Below are 18212 nucleotides of genomic sequence, written 5' to 3' on the forward strand. Positions count from 1 at the left end.
TTGGTGAATGTTATGTTAGTCTACACCCTTCTTCTCTTTGTTTAAAGCTTTGTTGGCCCATGAAACTCCAGTCTGGGACACACTGGCTACCTTACCTAGCCTAGAAATGGTTCGTTTATGAAATAGTCTTTTTTTCTGGTAAACACACACACACACACACGCACACACACACGCACACGCACACATTCCACTACACACTCCTCTCTGCTTCTGGCCCCGGCCTCCGATCTCAGCCAGGATCCTGCACCAATCAGCTGGCAGCGCCCAGCAGTTCCCTAGACAACCAGCACAGAGCTGCCACATGAGGGTGTAAGGAGCAAAGGCAATTAAGAGTAATAATAGCAATTAACAGCCGGTCCCTGTGGCCCTTCATTGGCATTGTGAGCTACTCTGTTTAACCCTAGGGAAAGTCCCTGCACATGCATGGCCCAACATAAATGTCACAGGGATTGCCTGACCATGTGCTCCCACCTCACAGCTACCCACGTGCTGGGCCCCTCATCCAACCTGTGGAGGCTCAGCACCCTGGGTCTCCTCCTTCGCCCCATCCCCAGGATTCTGAGGCCCTGCCCTGCTGAATTCTTCTAATCCCTGTAGGCGAGGCACAGGCCTGGCTACCAGGCGGACTTCATAAATGATGATTGGAATTGGACCTGTGCAAGATGCTGGATGCCAGGGAGGAGGGGGGCACAGGTGTCCTCCTGCACCTGGGCATATTTGTTGCAGATGCCAAGCAAAGGGGAGGTGTGTGCAGCTTGGCTGGACCAGTGCTGGCTTGGTGAGGGCCTTGTGCACTCTGACCAATCTGATGGTGTATACTGTGTTTTTATCTGTTAATCGTGCAATGCATCTTTTTGGTTGTACAAGGAGGGCTCCCACGGCCCTGAGCAAGGCTTTGAGGAGTGGCATTCAATGGAGTGGAGGGCAGAGGGTGCCCCTGGCTGCACTGGAGGGGCTTGCGGAGTGGAGTTTGCCCCACTCCCTGGGTGGTCATGGCAGTTAAACTATTGAATACTCAGGCGACACTTCATTGCAGGGCCTGGTACACAGTAAGTGTTCAATATGTGTCAGTGATGATGATGGAGATGGTGATGATGTGGCTGTTTGCGGAGTCCTGTTGTGTTTTGTACGAGCCTCAGGGGTTTGTGGGGAGCAGTGTGGAAGGGGTGGAGACAGCTGGGAGCTTCCATGTGGAGGACCCATCCGCCCTGCACAGGTAGGGCACTGCTAACGCAGCGTTAGCCGCTGTGTCAAATTAATCCAAGGCTGCAGCCTAATGTGGTAGAAATGCAACTCTTGCTTACATAAGAGTCCAGGGCACAGAGACCCAGCTGTTGACCCCAGGGTCTCAGAGGCCTGAGCGTTGAGCCGGCAGAAGCAGGAAGAGAGAGTCGGGAGAGCACACTGGCTTCTAAAAAGCCTAAGCTTGGAAGGGACCCTTCCCACCCTGCTTGTGCTCACATCTCAGTGGTGAGAACTAGTCATGTGTCCACATCTGGGTGCAAGGGAGGCTGGGAAATGTAGTCCTGGGCTCAACACCTGCCTCCTTTCCTGCCCTCAAGGGCAACACCACACTGCTGGAAAAGGGAAAGGGTTCTTGGAACATGTGCTTTTGGTGAACAGCTGGCTGCCTCTGGGCACATGAAAGGTGTGGAGACCTTTCTCAATTCCTTTATTTACTTTTGAACCGCAAATGTGCATTTTGGGGTTTGAGTGGAAAAAAATGCTTTCGCCTCAGAATTTGGGATGGAGGAGGCTAACAACAGAGAAGGTTGTTTACAGAGTTTAAACTAAACTTTGGGCCATTTTCCTGAAGTCAGTTGCATAATTTCTTTGAATGTTTTGCAGGGCTTAGGTAGGAGATCGTGCAGGAAATCCCGTTTGGGAGGAAAGTAAACAGGAACTCGTGAGCTGCTATGTTTTATGCCTTTTTGTTGTGTGTGTGTGTGTTTTTCTCCCTCCAGCACTGAGCTATCCATTAAATCTAATTACATCGCTCATATCATTTCCCATGAAATTTATGTCTCAATCTGCTGAGTAAGGGGAGCAAGCAGAGGACTTAATTAGAAATGTTAATCATGTGGGTTTGGTGCTTTTTTTTTTTTTTTAGGAGAAAGGAACTATAATCAGGAAAATGACAATAAATGTTCTTTCTTTCCCAAACGGCAGTTGTCTGTAGGTTTTCAGTTTTGCTGGAAGGCTCAGCAGCACCATGGCAGAATGCTGTTCTAGTGGATTCCGTGAGCCAAGTGGGCTGCCCTGTTGCGGCCTGAGCTGGCCTGGCCCTCTCATCTTTGCAGGCTGCTTCCTCCTGCCTCCTCTGTGAGCTGAGGCCCATGGGACTCTGCCTCCCTTAGGGAGTGGTGCTCCTGACTCTTCAGTAGCCAGCACTGGGGTGCACATGCATTCCCCAAATTTCACAAAGTTGGGCCCCAGAACCAGGCCTCATTTTCCTCCAGACTCTTCCCCAGGACAGTGCATCTCACATTTTGGGGAGTAGGTGAGAGGGCCCACCAGCCTCGTGTGCTGTGGGTTCAGCATTCGGGGATCATGACTTTTCTGAATGGTGTTTCTCTTCCCTGTCTGTACAGAAACCCGCGCTGACCGCAGCAAGAAGCTTTTCAGGCACTACACCGTGGGCTCCTATGACAGCTTCGACACTTCCAGGTAAGACGCGCTGCTTTCTTTTCCAGGACCCTCTGGTCAAAGCTGCTTATCTGTGCTGCAAATGCGCTGGACCACCTTGCATGCAGCTTTCAGGCCCCTCGTGTCTGCCTCCCTCTGTGTGTTACCGGGCTAGGACTATAGAAGCCATCGTCTCCTGGAGCCCCTGCCTGAGAGGTGTACTTGGTGCCACCTTTGGTTTGTGTCCAGCCAGAGCACACCTGTGTGGTGGCCACAGGGAGAGGGCTGGGCAGCATTGTTTTTGCGAAAGCACGCAAATGTCAAGGATGATGGCAGTGAGCCACAGGAGCCTTGAGGCAGTATTGGGGCAGCGGCATCCCCCGGGGGAGTATTTCGGATGCCTCAGGTCTGGGTTTCTGCCTCCTCTGTGGTCCTCAGGTTCTCATCCATTCCTGCCACTTCTGCTTAGGTGGAATGGCTGTGAAGGAAGGAGGCAGGCAAGCCACCAGGTAGCCAGATCTTCTAGGCACAGCAGGTTTGAGTTCGTCTGATGTGTAGAAAGAGCCATGCGTCTTTGACAATGTGACTGGCACAGGCACATGGTTGGATTTTTCTGCAGAAACCACACCTGTGTGGCACCAGCTGTGGGGACGTCCTTGGGTCTCTGTGGGGAGGTTGAGGCTGGGGGGTGTCCTGCTGGCCCCAAGTGTGGGGAAAGGCCCCTCCATGTGGGGAGCCTCAGATAGAGGGTTCTTCCTGGATGTTGAAGCTCAACAAGGGCCAGCGTGTGAGGTAGAGGAGGTACAGGTGCAGGCCCCGGGGATGTGAGGGTCCTGCGTCCGGCCCTGCTGGCTGAGGAGCACCTTCTCAGAAGCTGACCCCACCCATCTCCTCCAGAGGTGGGAGGGTCCGGAAGCCCTACCCTGGGTTCTTCCCCGACCTCCAGGATATCTGTGATGAGCAGCCCAGACCCCTACACTCGACTCTTATACCTGCCTGTGGAGGGATCCAACCTGGGTTAGCTGATTGATTTGTTTTTGTTTGTCTGTTTTGATTGAGGTAAAATGTACGTAACCTAAAACTTACCATTTTGAAGTGTACAATAAGATGGCAGTTAGTACGTTTACGATATTGGGCAACCATCACCACTATCTGCTTCCAAAATATTTTGTCACCCATTAGCAGTCACTCCCACTCCCATTGCCCCTCGCACCCACCCACCTGCTTCTGTCTCTGGGCTCTGCCTGCCTCGGTGCTGCGCGTAGATGGAATCAGCCGCTACGTGATCTTTCATGTCTGGCCTCTTCCACGCTGCATCATGTTTTCAAAGTCTATCCACGTGGTGGCACCCACCAGTACTTCATTCCTTCCCCGCCCCCAATTTTTTCTTATTGTGGTAAAATACATGTAATATGAAGTTTCCTATTCCGGCCATTTGTTAGTGAATCAGTAGTTTAGTGGTATTAAGAACATTCACAGTGTTGTGTAGCCAACACCACCATCCAGCTCCAGAGCTCTTTTGTCCTGCAAAGTTGGAACTCTGTCTGCATTAATGCAAACTCCCCACTCTACCTCCCTCAGACTCCAGCTCCCAACCTGTCTACTTTCTGTCTCTATGAATGTTATGACTCTAGGAACCTCAGATGAGTGGAATCCCGAAGTATTCATCTTTCTGTGACTGGCTTCTTTCACTGAGCGTAATGTCTTCAAGGTTCATTCGTGTTGTAGCGTGTCTGGATTTTCTTCCTTTTTTTAGGGTTGAATAATGTTTCATTGTATGGACGGACCACATTTTGCTCATCCCTTCGTTGGTCAGTGAGCACAGGTTGTTTCCACCTTTTGGCTGTTGTGAATGGTATTGATTGCTGTTGATATTTGCATGCAAGTATGTGTGTGCACTTAGGAGCAGAATTGCTCATTGGACTCAGTTATAATGCTGAGCTGTCCCAACCGCTTCTCTCGTAAATGAAGTGTGCTGTAAAAGGAATGTCATGGCCAGGAGAGGAGCTGGGACCCCTCCAGGGTATGTCACAGACTTTCCGGGTCTTGCTATACTCGCCCAGTTTTTGACCTTGAAGCCCAGGTGTGATCCATGGCCTGGCCACAAACACAGCCCTAAAGGCAGGTCAGGGGCTGACCCCAGCTTCTCCTGATGAGCCTTTATTTGAGCCAGATGAATTGTTTCTGCAGCAGCAGAAGAAGGGTGGGCAGGTGGTCACAGTCACCTGGGCAGGTGGTCACAGTCAGTGGGCCTATCACACTGTGATAGGATCTGTGATAGCAAGCAGAGTCTGCACAATGGTCCATAGTGCCTGAGGCTCCCCACAGAGGAGCAGAAGAAGGACCTGCCTGGGAAGAGAGACATCTGTGGGCCAAGCTGGCTGGGGTCTTGTAGCAAAGGTGTGACACATGGCTAACAGCAGGGCCAGAAAGCACCAGGGACATGGGCTGGAGTTCAGCCAAGAGAAGACTTGCAGAACTATTGTGGCTGTTCAGGCTGCCTCAGGAGGTAGTGAACTCCCCATACTGGAAGGAGCCAAGCAGGGCTGGGGATTCTCTTGACAGAATGTCACAGAAGATTGGACTGGATGACCTCCAAGATCCCCACCAACTCTGCATCCCTGTTTTGGTGTCCAGACAAGGACTTTTGTTTTACATGTGTACTGAACACCTGCTCTGCCAGGTCCTAGGACCTCACCTCAGAGAGGAGGAACATGCAGACCACACTGGGGTCAACTGGTAGCTTCTAAGCAAATGGTGAAAAGCTTCAGCCTTGACCAGAGTTAGGAGTCAGCTCCAGCACTCCCATGGTGAGGGATCAGACAAGCTGTGGGCCTCGTGTGACCCTGTGTTTCATCGAAAGAAACAAGAGTCACAACAGCACTGCTTGTCCACTCCTCCCGTGTGCCACCCACCCTGCATGGAGCACAGCCCTATTCATAGCTGAGCCTCCCAGAGACCTGGAGGTGTTACATTCCACCTGCTAGAGGGACACAGATGGAGGGAAAGGAAGGCCAAGTTAATGAGCATCTGAGCCTGAGTATGCGGCCTGATCTGTGGGCAGTAGAGCCCTGGCATTCAGGCCCTGCCCTCCCGCAGTGAGGATGGTACTGCCCAAAGCCAGCCTGGGTTGAGGGAAACCGATGAGGAAGAGGGCCAGTGTTACTTGTGGTAACAGAGTCAGCACCTCCCAAAGCATTGTTGGGAGAGATGCACATAGATGGAATCAGCCACTACGTGGTCTTTTGTGTCTGGCTTCTTCCACTCTGCATCATGTTTTCAAAGTGCATCCACACAGTGACACACACCAGTACTTCATTCTTTCCCCGCCCCCCATTTTTTCTTATTGTGGTAAAATACACATAATATAAACTTTCCTTATCTGACCATTTTTAAGTGAATCACTAGTCTAGTGGTATTAAGACTTTCACTGTGTTGTGCAACCAACACCTCTGTCCAGCTCCAGAGGTCTTTCATCTTGCAAAGTTGGAATTCTGTCTGCATTAATGCAAACTCCCCGATCCACCTCCCTCAGACTCTGGCCCCCACCTGTCTACTTTCTGTCTCTATGAATTTGATGACTCTAGGAACCTCAGATGAGTGGAATCCTGATGTATTCAGGATGATGGTATTACCTTTGTTAATCCCTGACCGTCTGAGCTGGTTCATAACAGGTGCAGGGTTAGCCTGAGGGCGGCCACCCTGCTCAGGACCAGCAGAACCGGCCTCGGCCAGACTGTGAACCTGTTAGCATGGCAGGGTAGACAGGGGGACAGGCAGTGCTGACAGAGGGTGGGAAGCATAGGTGGAGGGTGGGCAGTGCAGGCAGTGTGGAAGGACAGCAGGCGGCATGGAAGGAGGGCAGGCAGCATGGGAGCTTGTGGACAGAGACGAGTAGGTCTTGTGCACCCCTGTGACCCTGGAATGGCATAACTCTGGAGTGGGTGTGGAGTGAGAGGCTGACTGCCAACTTCTCCAGTGGAGCAGGAGGAGCATCTGGAGGCCATGGTCGCCAGGGCATGGGTGCAGAACAGCCTGTAGCTCGCAAACCCTTGTCGGCATTCATGTTGCAAGTAGAATAATGAGCAGCAGAAACCTGGGTGCGGTGCCAGCCCCGTGGGCCAATTATCCACAGTAGGCTGTGGGGTCACAATCTGGGCAGACGGCACAGGGCTGAGGCCACCCCACTGCTGATGCAAGTGTAATGAGAGAAAATGCCATGGGAAGTGAGACTCAATGGAGACATTTTCTGAATCAGTCAGGAGGTTTCTCCCCTTCCCACCTCCTCTTATGTCAAAAACTTCTCAGAGTCTCAGAGCTGGAGAGCCGAATGTGAAAACACACCAGTTCATTAGGGAACATATTCAGCTGTTCCAGCCAATTCCCTCCCTGGGATTCCCCTCCACTCACCCAGAAAACAGTGAGAGAAGGATCTAGAAATGGCCACATTAATTAAGGTCAAACAGCAGAGGCCCTAAGGGCCATTTCTACTTAGGACTTTACAGATATTTCAATGTCATTTTTAAAAACATGTCTCCACTCAGGGAATGGGAATCTTAAGTTCCCACTCCTCTTTAGCCAAATCCCCAGCCTCATCATGGGATACCCAGGAGAAGTCTACCTGGTGGGATGGGGGAGGACTCAGGGTCTCACTTTAGGCTGAACAGACTCCATTTATACATCATCCTTCCCGCCATCCACTCAGCCATTTATCTTTCTATCACTCATCCATCCACCTATTCATCTATCCACCCAGTCACCTGTCCACCTGTCCATCTATCCACACATCCATCTATCCATTCATCCATTCATGTGTGAATCCTTCCATCCATACATATCTCTTCATCCATCCATCCACCCATTCATCTGTCCACTCACCCATCCATCCACCCATCCACTCATACATCATCCATCCACCCAACCACTGCATTCGTCTGTCCATCTGTTTAACTAATATTTATCAAGACCTGACTATTCTGGGAGCTGAGGATGTAGAGATAAACAAGACAAGCACATTCTTTGACTTCAAGTAGATTACAGTCTAGTTAGTAAAGGTACATAATAAAGTTAACAAATGAAGCAGAGGATCTCACTTTGTAGTTAATGCTGTGAAGCAGACGAGTGCTGTCAGAGTCCTGGGAGGTTGGGTCATGCCAGCTTTATGTAGGGATGCCAGGGAGGGAGTGTCTTCCTGAAGAAGTGACTTTCGAGTTGAAACACAAAGATTGAGGAGGAATCACCCCTCAAGAGAAGGTTCAGCAAGTGCAGAAGCACTGGGGTGATGAAAAGATTCAACACTGCAGGAATAGTCATGGCCTAGGAGAGAGTAGAGGCAGTAATGTCAGAGAAAGACCTCGTGCTTCATGAAAGGAGTTGGGTCTTCTCGCACTTGCAGTGGAGGCATTGGAGGGTGTTAGGCAGAAGAGACATCATCTGAATCACTTTTCTGGAGGAAAGCAGATGGCAAGATGGATGGAGACCAGTGAGGAGCCCATTGCCGTTATCCAGGCCAAACAACAATGGTGATTGGGGCTGGTGGAGGAGGTGGGGTAGAGAGGTGGATGGAACTGAGGGATAGGATGAAGTTAGATTGGATAGCGGCATGGACATGGAGATGAGGAAGAGCACGGAGGACTTAGCTCTCACCTTCTCTTCGTTTTTGCTGGGAGGAGCTCCCGGAGGCACATCCTTATTGGCAGCAAGGTCTGCTCAAAAGGAAAATGTCCATTAATGCCACTCAAGGAAAGGGTTTAAGAAGGTGCTGAGCATGTTTTTTGTTCTCCCTTAGAGAAAACCAGTTTTCTCTTAGAGAGTGAATTAGAAGGATGGAAAAGTATGCCTGTTCACCATTGAATATCCACTGTCCACAGCTCCCTATTTTCATGGCTTTCGAGGCTCACAGCCCAATTTTTATCTTTTGTAAATCAGTAATAAGAAATACATATACCAGGTTTAAAAATTCAAGATATGCAGGAAGTTGATAGAGTGTGAAGAGTAGGTCTCTCATCTTTGCCTTCTGGTCCCCAAGTTCTTCTCCCTAGAGAGAATCTCTGTTGCTGGGTTCCTGAGGATCTTTCTAGAGAAGGACCCTGCAAATAGAAGCATATATGCATATTATCTGAAGCATTCTAAAGACCCTGAGAAATCACTGGTCCTAAGTTTTCTCTCTGGCTTTCCAGTGAAGTCACTATTCAACCTTGGGTAGCTCGCCTCCCCTCCCTGAGTCTTCAGTTCCTGTTGTTTGCAAAGTAGAGCTGCTTCCAACTCATTCTGTATCTCCAGTTGTGTTCGTGTGAAGGATGAATGAGAAAATATGTTTAGTACTTGCAGCTCCTAAGAGGCATGTGCTATATAAATCCAGAGGGGTGCTGAGTTGTGAGCAGTGTGTGTGGGTAGCTGGCTTTCCTTTGAAACCCTAACTCTGCGCTCTAGAAGACTGCCTCAGTGTGTAGGTTGTAAGAACTGAATGGCAAGAAACATTGATTTCCCCCATTCTTCCTCCGCCATTATTTTGTATTTTTATATATTTTTTATTATTTCTTAGACTTGAAAAGAAGGCTTTATCCCTGAGTATGTCTACTGTCTGGACACACAAGGAAGCACGCCCCATTTGTTCCTTACTCTCAACTGAAGGCTGGGCCTCGCAGTTAATATGGAAGCCCCCATGGCAGCTTCTTTGAGGCACAGTTTGGGGCAGGGCAAGAGATTATTTCACTGTTTATTTCATACATTTTCTGTATTTTTATTTTTTTACTATTTATTTATTTATTTATTTATTTATTTATTTATTTATTTATTTTTGAGACAGAGTCTCGCTCTGTTGCCCAGGTTGGAGTGCAATGGCGTGATCTCAGCTTACTGCGACCTCTGCCTCCCTGGTTCAAGTGATTCTCCTGCCTCAACCTCCTGAGTAGCTGGAATTTCAGGCATGTGCCACCATACCTGGCTAATTATTTTGTATTTTTAGTAGAGATGAGGTTTCACCATGTTGGCCTGGCTGGTCTCGAACTCCTGACCTCAGGTGATCCACCAGCCTCAGCCTCCCAAAGTGCTGGGATTACAGGCATGAGCCACTGCACCTGGCCCATATTTTTATTTTTATTTTTGCAAGTATATAGTGCTTTTGCAGTTTTTTGAAACAGAGAGGTATTTCTCTGGGCATAGGCAAAGGAAGGCATCACAACCACAGATGGCCCAGCTCTTCCTTCGCGCTCTCCCAGCATGGTAAAGATGGTGGCTGGGGCCAGGTCTCCATTTGGGTTAGTCATTTCTCCAGGGAGTACTGCTCTTCTCTGTGGTCTCTATTGTGATGGACAGCCCTCCCAGTGCGTAAACGGGGGACCTGAGTGTACCCCTCCTCATTCTCCCTTGCCTTTCTCCCTCCCTTCCTCCCTCCCTTCCTCCTTTAGTCCATCACAAGGGTCAAGGAGTCCTGTCTTCTCCTTGTCCTCCTGCTGTTTCCCTGGGCCAGCCCCTTGGCTCTTGTCCATGTTCTCTGTTCCCCTTAGCACCCCACAGTCCGGCTGCCCCAGGGAGCCCTCCCCTCATCCATTCTCAGTAAACTCTCAGTTTCACATTTTTCCTCCCTTCATAAATTTTCATCCAAGTACTGCATGCATGTAATGAAAGTAATTAATTAAACTACAGAGATAGGGCTAAGAGTAGAAATAAATTATTGTCTGCCCTCTCTGACCCAGCCTCATCCACACAGCCCCACTTGGCAGAAAAAAACAGTTTTTAAATTATGTCCGCTTCATTCTTCTGGTGGGTACCTTCCCAATATGATGATTACTACCATATTTCTTAATTTTAAAATATGAAACATCCTTGACACATTGTTGGAAAAAATGAGGCTTTCGTAGTTTGACCCTCACCTCCAATTTTGAATAGTTCTTGCCAGTATGCTAATGAATTACCTTTAAATAACATTCTCAAACTTCTCTCTCTTGTTTAATACATTTTAGACAATATTACTCGACCCTTTGGTAAGTTTATGTTTATATTTATGGGTTCTAAGTTTTGTCTCCAAGTTGGACTCAGAAGTTAAAAAAAACAGTGGAAGGTGAGCACAGTGGTTCACACCTGTAACCTCAGCACTTTGGGAGGCCAAGGCAGGAGAATTGCTTTAACCCAGGCATTCAAGACCAGCATAGACACCAAAAAAAAAAAAAAAAAAAAAGGAAAGTATTACATTATGATGACAATACAAATGGGGTTAGGATTCCAATTCCTCTTTACAGACCTATGAGAAGAAGGGTACTAATAGTATCACAACCCAATGAGTTTTTTCCCCTCTATCGGTGGTTCAGAGTAATTCTACATTTCAGCTTAATATTAGGATCATGATTTTCACATGAAGATTTTGTTTTTCCTGGAGTTTCTGATTGCCTTTCTTTTTTCTCGTGGGAGAAAAATTATGGCTTCTTGAGTATACCACTAGAATATCATTCTTTTTCTGATGTATCACTGGAATCTGTCCTCTTCTTGTTGGAGTCCTCTGACATTCTGCTCCAATTTGAACTCCAATTCTCAGTACACGATGATCATCCTGCAACTTCACTTCACTGAGCTAGTGGATACGTGAGTTGTTTCTTGTCTTTGCCCTTGTTCTGTCAGGATACATCCTCAACTTCAATAAAAGGTATCTGGAATGTAACCTCCCTGTCTGGAAATTACCTAGTTATCAAATGTTCTCCAGGTTGTAGAACTCTACTTTCAAAACTCTCCAGGCATTGCTTCATCGCCATCCCGTCTCTACTCATGGCTTAGAGCCTTGCTGACTTGTCCTCTGTTGTCAATTTTTGAGAGAGGAATGCTGAAATTCTCCAATATTATTGTGTTTGTCTATTTTTTCTTTTCAGTTCTCTCGGATTTTGCTTCATGTATTTTGAAGTTCTGATGTTAGGTTTGTACTCATTCAGGACTGTTTTATCTTCTTGGTGATGGTCCTGTCCTAGACCTGGAAGTTCAGGTGTCTGGGGGTTCTGGTCCCAGTTCTGAATTGATCTTTTTCTCATTATTCAATGTTCCTGTTTATCCCTGGCAGATGAGAATTGCCAGTAAGAAGTTATAGCACTGTCTGATTCTCATTCCACTGTAGGTAGCGACCCTTTATTTTCCTCCCTAGAAGTCTGTAGGAATGTCATATTTTCTACTTTTTCTTAGTGTTCTGAAATCTGATGGTGGATCTGAGTGTGCACTTCCTTTACACATTGAGCTCATTGCTCTGGAGGCCCCTCCAGACTGAAACAGCTTCCACTTCAAGAAGGTAGTTTATTACCTCCTTGACAATTCCATTGCTTCCTCTTTCAGTTCAGCCTTTCTGGATTTCCTCTATTAGACCATTTACATTCTCCCCATTTGTCCCTTATTCTTTCTCAAGATCTTTTCTCTGCCTTCTTGCTCCGTATTCTGGGAAAAGTCCTTAAATTCCAGTCTGTCTATGAAAGTTATTATTTTGTCAATCACACTGTTACTGTCCAAGAGCTTTTCCTTTCAACAATGGGATAAGCTTCCAAAGCTTGAGATAAGTGGTTTCCAGATCTCTTTGGGAACAAACCAGCCAGCCAGGTATGGGCAGATCTCTGCATGTAACTGCTCTTACGGCAGAGCTCAGGTGGACCACACGTTCCTCCAGGTCAAACACCAAAAAGAGAGGCTTAGAGACATGCTCCTGGCCCCACTCCCACCAGAAGTTCATAAGCAAAGATAGACATAGGTTCTCGTCTACTTGTACCTATGGGACAAGTAGTAGGATCCAAATTGAAAATTGAAGTGCTGGTGTGTTTATCTTGAAGTGAGTTGCACAAATGGCCAGGTGGTAGAACTGTGGTGGGGAGAAATGGTGCCAGGAGCACAGTGTCCCTGTGGAATCCTGAAAGGGGAGGAGGCTTTCTGATGGGAAAGGGGGCAGTGAGGTGCAAAGGTCGTAGACTCCTGAGTTAGACAAGCCCGTGTTCCCTCCCAGCCTCTCCACCTGCCAGCCCCGTGACAAGATCATCCACTCTCAGCTCCGCCTGTGCCAAAATCGCAAATGAGCATTGGTGATTCTGCCTCTGTCACGGAGCTTTGAGATTCAGATTTCATAGATATCATCTGTGAAATATATAATTTCAAAGAGCCGAGCACAAGGCTGACACTTGCTATGTGTCCGGGGTGCACAGTGGGTCATGAGTCTCTTGGGATGGTCGGGGCTGCTGGCTTGGCTGGGCCAGGCCTGGACTCCTCCTTCTCCAGTACTCAGTGATGCGAAATTAGGTGTGCTCGGACCTGGCCACGGCCAACTTCCCCTTGCAGTTTTATGATGTCAAGTGCCTGACTTGGGGACTTTGGACCTTGGCCCCAGACCAAGGTGAGGGTAGGTTTTTCTGGCTGGAGGTACTCTCAGACCCTCTGAAAACAGTTGGATGGGTTCTGAGGGTAGAGAAGAGGAGGGGCCTCCTCACGCCCTGAAGGGGGGACCCAGCTCAGCAACTGTTCTGCATGGGGGCTGGGCACACTTGATCTTCGGCTTGGGGTAAGTGGTCCCCAGGACCACTCCGGCTGGAGGGCGGGGAAGCCAAGCTCTCAGCAGCCTGGACACCCTCGTGACAGCCTTTTCTGCCAGGCAGGAAGGTCTGGCTGCTTTGGACGCAAGGCCCCTGCTTTGGGGCTGGGAGCTGAGTTCTTCACCACAGAGAAGCTCCCAGCTCAGAACAGCCTCACACCACATTTAGTACATTTCCTAGGTGGCGAGTGGGTGGATGGTGGTGGGGGCACCGGTAGTGGATGGGGCCATTGAAGCAGCAGCAGAGGAGGGCCTGGGGGGCTGGGATTCAGCACCTTCAGGCGGGGCCCCACTGAGGGCACGCCCAGAGGCCTGCCTTGCTCCCCACCTGGATGGGGCAGGGGCCCCCAGAGCTCAGGAGCTCTGTAGCTGCACAGGAATCCCCTGTCTCCTAAAATCCCTGAGCCCCTCTGGCAGGCAAGGAGAGGAGTTACTCATGTTCTCTCTGGAGCTGTTCCTGACAACAGCTGCCAAAGGTGACCTCCGCCTCCACACCGCCCCCCCGCTCCCAACCCCTGCATCGTACCTGGCCCCTCTCATGCCCCTGTCTTATATCCACCTTGGTTGGTAGCATTTACTGATTTCAGTGGTGCAAATCACCCCACAATGGCCCATTCCAAGCTGCCAACGTGAGGTAACTGAGCAAGCTGGAAAGAGGTGCCCACAGTCAGCCCTGGCAGCTCCTAAGAGCCAGCTCCAGCTCATCGCTGGGCAATATCCGTGCCTCTGCACCCCTGCTCCAACCTTGTGCTCTGAGTTCGAGTCTTACACAGGGTAATGAAGTGTGCTGATCTGAAGCTCCAGCAAGCAGGTTTCAAGCCTGATGGGCCTAGGCCTGGGATTTCAGGTGCCAGGGGTCCTGGTCCCAGTTCTGACATCACCTTCCTGCACGGGCCTTAGTTTCCCCATTTGTAAGATGGCTACATTGTAAAATGCCTACGTCATCACTGAGATCTCTTCTGAATATAAAATTCTACACATTGGGCCTGAAACTGCCATAACCACTGGCCAGTGGTCACCATAAATGAATGCGCTTTAGACAAAACTGCAAACCCTGAGACAGGCTGGGCAGGGTTGGGATTCCAGGGCCTGACCCAGAGTGGGCAGCGGTATCCAGAGGGCAGTCCAAGATGGGCAGGAGTGCTCTTAGTTGGGGTCCAGGCATGGGCCACCAGTGGCATACAAGGCCAAGGGGTGCCTCTCCAGGGAGCAGATGAGGAGACTGGTTCTGGAGGGGTACCCAAGGCTGTGTCTGGGAAGCAGCAGGTTCTCGGGAAATGCTCACACTGATCCCCGCCTCTGCCCAAAGCCTGGTGCTCTGGGCCTTCCTCCAGGAAGCAGGGGGAGTCTTTGGTGCCTGACTTGGAGAGCTAGAGTGAGAAGCAATCAGACCTCCCTGACTCAACGTTACCTGGGCCACGCAGGGCTGCCTTTTCTCTGCCCACCCCTGTGTCTTCTACACCTGTGTCTCCTCCAGGATAGGACCAAGACTGACTGACTTGTCTCCTTCTCCCTGGCATCTGGCACAGGGTCTGGCAAATGTCCAACTCTCAGGGAATGGAGAGTTGAGTGGAGGGAGAGGTGAGAAGATGGATGGATAGACAGATGATGGATGGATGGCTGGAAGGAAGGAAGGATAGATGGGGAGCTGGATGGGTGTGTGGATGGATGGATGGGTGGATAGATAGATGAATGGATGGATGGGTAGATGGATGATGGATAGATGGAAGGATGGATGGATGGATGAATAGATGAGGGGCTGGATGGGTGTGTGAATGGGTGGATGAGTGGATGGATGGGTAGATGGATGATGGATAGATGGAAGGAAGGATGGATGGATGGCTAGATAGGGAGCTGGATGGGTGGGTGGGTGGATGGATGGATGGATGAATGGGTAGATGGGTGATGCATAGATGGATGGAAGGAAGGAAGGAAGGGGAGCTGGATGGCTGTGTGGATGGGTGGGTGGGTGGGGGCATGGATGGATAGGTGGATGAATGAATGGGTAGACGGATGGATGGATGAGTGCATGGGTGGACCCATGGATGCATGGATGGGTGAGTGGGTGGGTGGCTGACTGAATCTGTGACTTGGGGTAAGGGAAGGGACCAAGGTTGGGCAGTGTGCTCAGACCTCTCTATAGGCAGTACTTGGTACATTGTCAGCAATCAATAAATATTCACTTCATGGGAAGGAAGGGACAGCATGGCCCCAGTGAGAAGGAGACTTGTGTCCCCAGTGCCAAGGAGTGTGCCATGAAAAGTGCTCAGGGCAGTCTAAGGAGTTGAGACCGCCCCTTGTCCTCCCTAGGGCTCTGCTGCCCCATTCCCTCCAGGACAGAATGAAGCACTGGGCACCTGTCCCCATGCTTAGGATTACAAAGAGATGCAGCCCATCCAAGTCTTCGGGAGGGTCCAGCTTAGAATCTGCTTCCCCATCTTTCCCTGTCAGGGAGCTTGGTCAGATGGGTCAGGACTAGAGGCTGCACTCCCAGGCCCTGCCAACCAACAAGCAGGGCTTAGCTCTTCAGGGCATGTGCTGATTAAAACCTGACTCTACTGACCCCAAGGTCAAGGTGGAGGCTGGCTCGGTGGCCTAATGCCTGGTATAACAGCTGGTACCATGTGTCCCAGGTCCCCTGGCCTGGAGTTGGCCCCGTGGAGCTCTGAGGCCTCCAAGATGAGTGAAGGGGAGGAGCCAGGAAGATGGCAGCTCTTTTCTGGGTGGCAGGAGGATAGGAGGGTGGAAAAAGCGAGTTCAAAAGCAGATTGGAAGAGAGGGGCCCAGACTGGAGGTTGGGAGCTTTTTTCTTTCCTGAGTTTCATTTGCCAGTTTTTTGGTTTTGGGGGGATTTTTCGCCAAGCCTCTGGGACTGTCAGATGGGCAGGCAGGGATTAAGGAACTGGAGTCCTCTGGCCACACCACCTAGGGGAATGGCTTGGACTGAGGTCAGGGACCCCAGGCAGGGACTAAGGTGGTGTTGGGGTCAGGCATTGCCCAGCATCACCTTTCTGCAGCACAGCATTCCCACCACCAAAATGCACAAAGTAATTGCCCTGCCTCTTTTCTCAAATTATCCTCACCTTTGCATTTGAGCCAAGAAGGATCTCTGGAGTCCCTTCTTCTTCCTAAGGGGTACACTGAGGCAGAGAGAGGCACGTGACCTATCGGAAGGGCTGCAGCCAGTCAGACAGGGCAGGGCTGGGACCAACAACACTCACTGGATGGGCAGGGCCAGGGGCACTGTCCCTGGTCCTGGGTGTGACTCAGGCACTCACTGAGTCACACTGAGTGACGGACAGGGGCTGAGGGTTTACCTGCTCCCGCCTTGACACTCTTTCCACAGCCTGTGCTTCCTGGGTGAAGGGAGTGAGATACCAAACCGGATTCTCCTAGGAAACCAGAGAGTATGCCTTTGGGGTGGGGGTAGGGGGCTAAGAGACAGGGTTTCACTCTGTCGCCCAGGCTGGAGTGCAGTAGTGCAATCATAGGTCATTGCAGTCTTGAATTCCTGGGCTCAAGTGATCCTCCCACCTCAGCCTCCCAAATAGCTGGGGCCACAGTACAGGTGTGCACCACCACACCTGGCTAATCTTGTGTGTGTGTAGAGATGGGGTCTCTCTAGGTTGCCCAAGCTGGTCTTGAACTCCTGGCCTCAAGCAATCCTCCCACCTCTGCCTCCCATACTGCTGGGATGCAGGAGCCGTGCCCAGCCAGGAGTGTGCCTTTGAACATTCATGGTTTCAGGCTCTGGGAGCCATTTTTCGCATTTCAAGGGTGATGATTGGGTAGGAGGACAGGGACAGTGAAGACCCTGGGAGAGGGGCCATGGATATGAAGAGTGAGTAGCAGGGACAGGGACCCAGATCTCTCTCTCTCTTTTCATTCATTTATTCAAAAGTATGCATCCAGGACCGGGTGCAGTGGCTTACGCCCATCATCCCAGCACTTTGGGAGGTAGAGGCAGGTGGATCACTTGAGGCCAGAAGTTCGAGACCAGCCTGGCCAACATGGTGAAACCGTGTCTCTACTAAAAATACAAAAATTAGCTGGGCGTGGTGGTGTAGGCCTGTAATCCCAGCTACTTGGGAGGCTGAGGCATGAGAATCGTTTGAACCCAGGAGGCGGAGGTTGCAGTGAGCCAAGATCACGCCACTGCACTCCAGCCTGGGCAACAGAGCAAGACTCTATCTGGAAAAAAAAAAAAAAAAGGAGATCATGAAGCTAGAAGAGGAGAAAGCCACATGACTACAGAGGCAGAGATGAGAGAGATGGACCCCAAGACAAGGAATGCCTGCAGCCACCAGAAGCTGCAAGAAGCAAAGAGGGATCCTCCTCTGGGGCCTCCTGAGGGAGCATGGCCTTGACGATGCCTTGATTTCACCACAGTGGTCATGCTGATACTGCACTTCTGGCCTCTGGCACTGTGAGAGAACCCATTTCCGCTGTTTAAACCACCCGGTTTGTGGCAATTTGTTACAGCGTCCACAGGAAACTCCGAGAGCACGTATCAGCATATCAGTGAGCTAACAGACACAGAGATGCACCATCGGTAGAAGGCGGCAAGTTCCAGGGGTGGAAGGAAAGTGTTAAAAGCAGCACGGATTGGGTGGGGAAGAGGGCAGGTTGCTGAATTACACAGAAATGGCAGAGTGGAGCTCGCTGAGGTGAGAGCTGGCCGGAGACAGGAAGAAGGTTAGGACTAAGGAAGAGAAAGGAGGAAGTGGCCAGGCACGGTGGAATCCCAGCACTTCAGGAGGCCAAAGTGGGAGGATTGCTTGAGCACAGGAGTTTGAGACCAGCCAGGGCAACAAAGCAAGATCCCATCTCTAAAAATAAAATTAAAACATTTCAGTAAAAAAGGGGGGAGCGGTAATTGTCAAATCCCAAGCCAGCGGTGAGCCTGGTGGAGAGACCAGCGGGAAAACTGATGCCATCAGGGAGACGGCGCTTTACAGGGGATGCGGCTCAGCGGTCACACCAACCCTCTCTGCCGTGTCCCAGCTTTGCCCCTCTCCAGCCAACCTGCCTTAGACTTGTC

The 18212-nt window shown here is 50.3% G+C and overlaps 1 protein-coding gene across 5 annotated transcripts in view; it reads left to right on the forward strand.

Annotated features, from left to right (window-relative positions):
• Window positions 1–18212, forward strand: part of SHANK2 (SH3 and multiple ankyrin repeat domains 2) — a 694542-nt gene that overhangs the window by 459502 nt on the left and 216828 nt on the right. For all 5 annotated transcript variants that reach the window (XM_054524157.1, XM_054524158.1, XM_054524159.1 and 2 more), the window contains one exon: window positions 2592–2667. In XM_054524157.1, the coding sequence (XP_054380132.1) occupies window positions 2592–2667 (76 nt within the window). The remainder of the gene's footprint in view (window positions 1–2591; window positions 2668–18212) is intronic.

This window comes from Pongo abelii, chromosome 9, assembly GCF_028885655.2.
Source record: "Pongo abelii isolate AG06213 chromosome 9, NHGRI_mPonAbe1-v2.0_pri, whole genome shotgun sequence".
NCBI lineage: Eukaryota > Metazoa > Chordata > Mammalia > Primates > Hominidae > Pongo > Pongo abelii.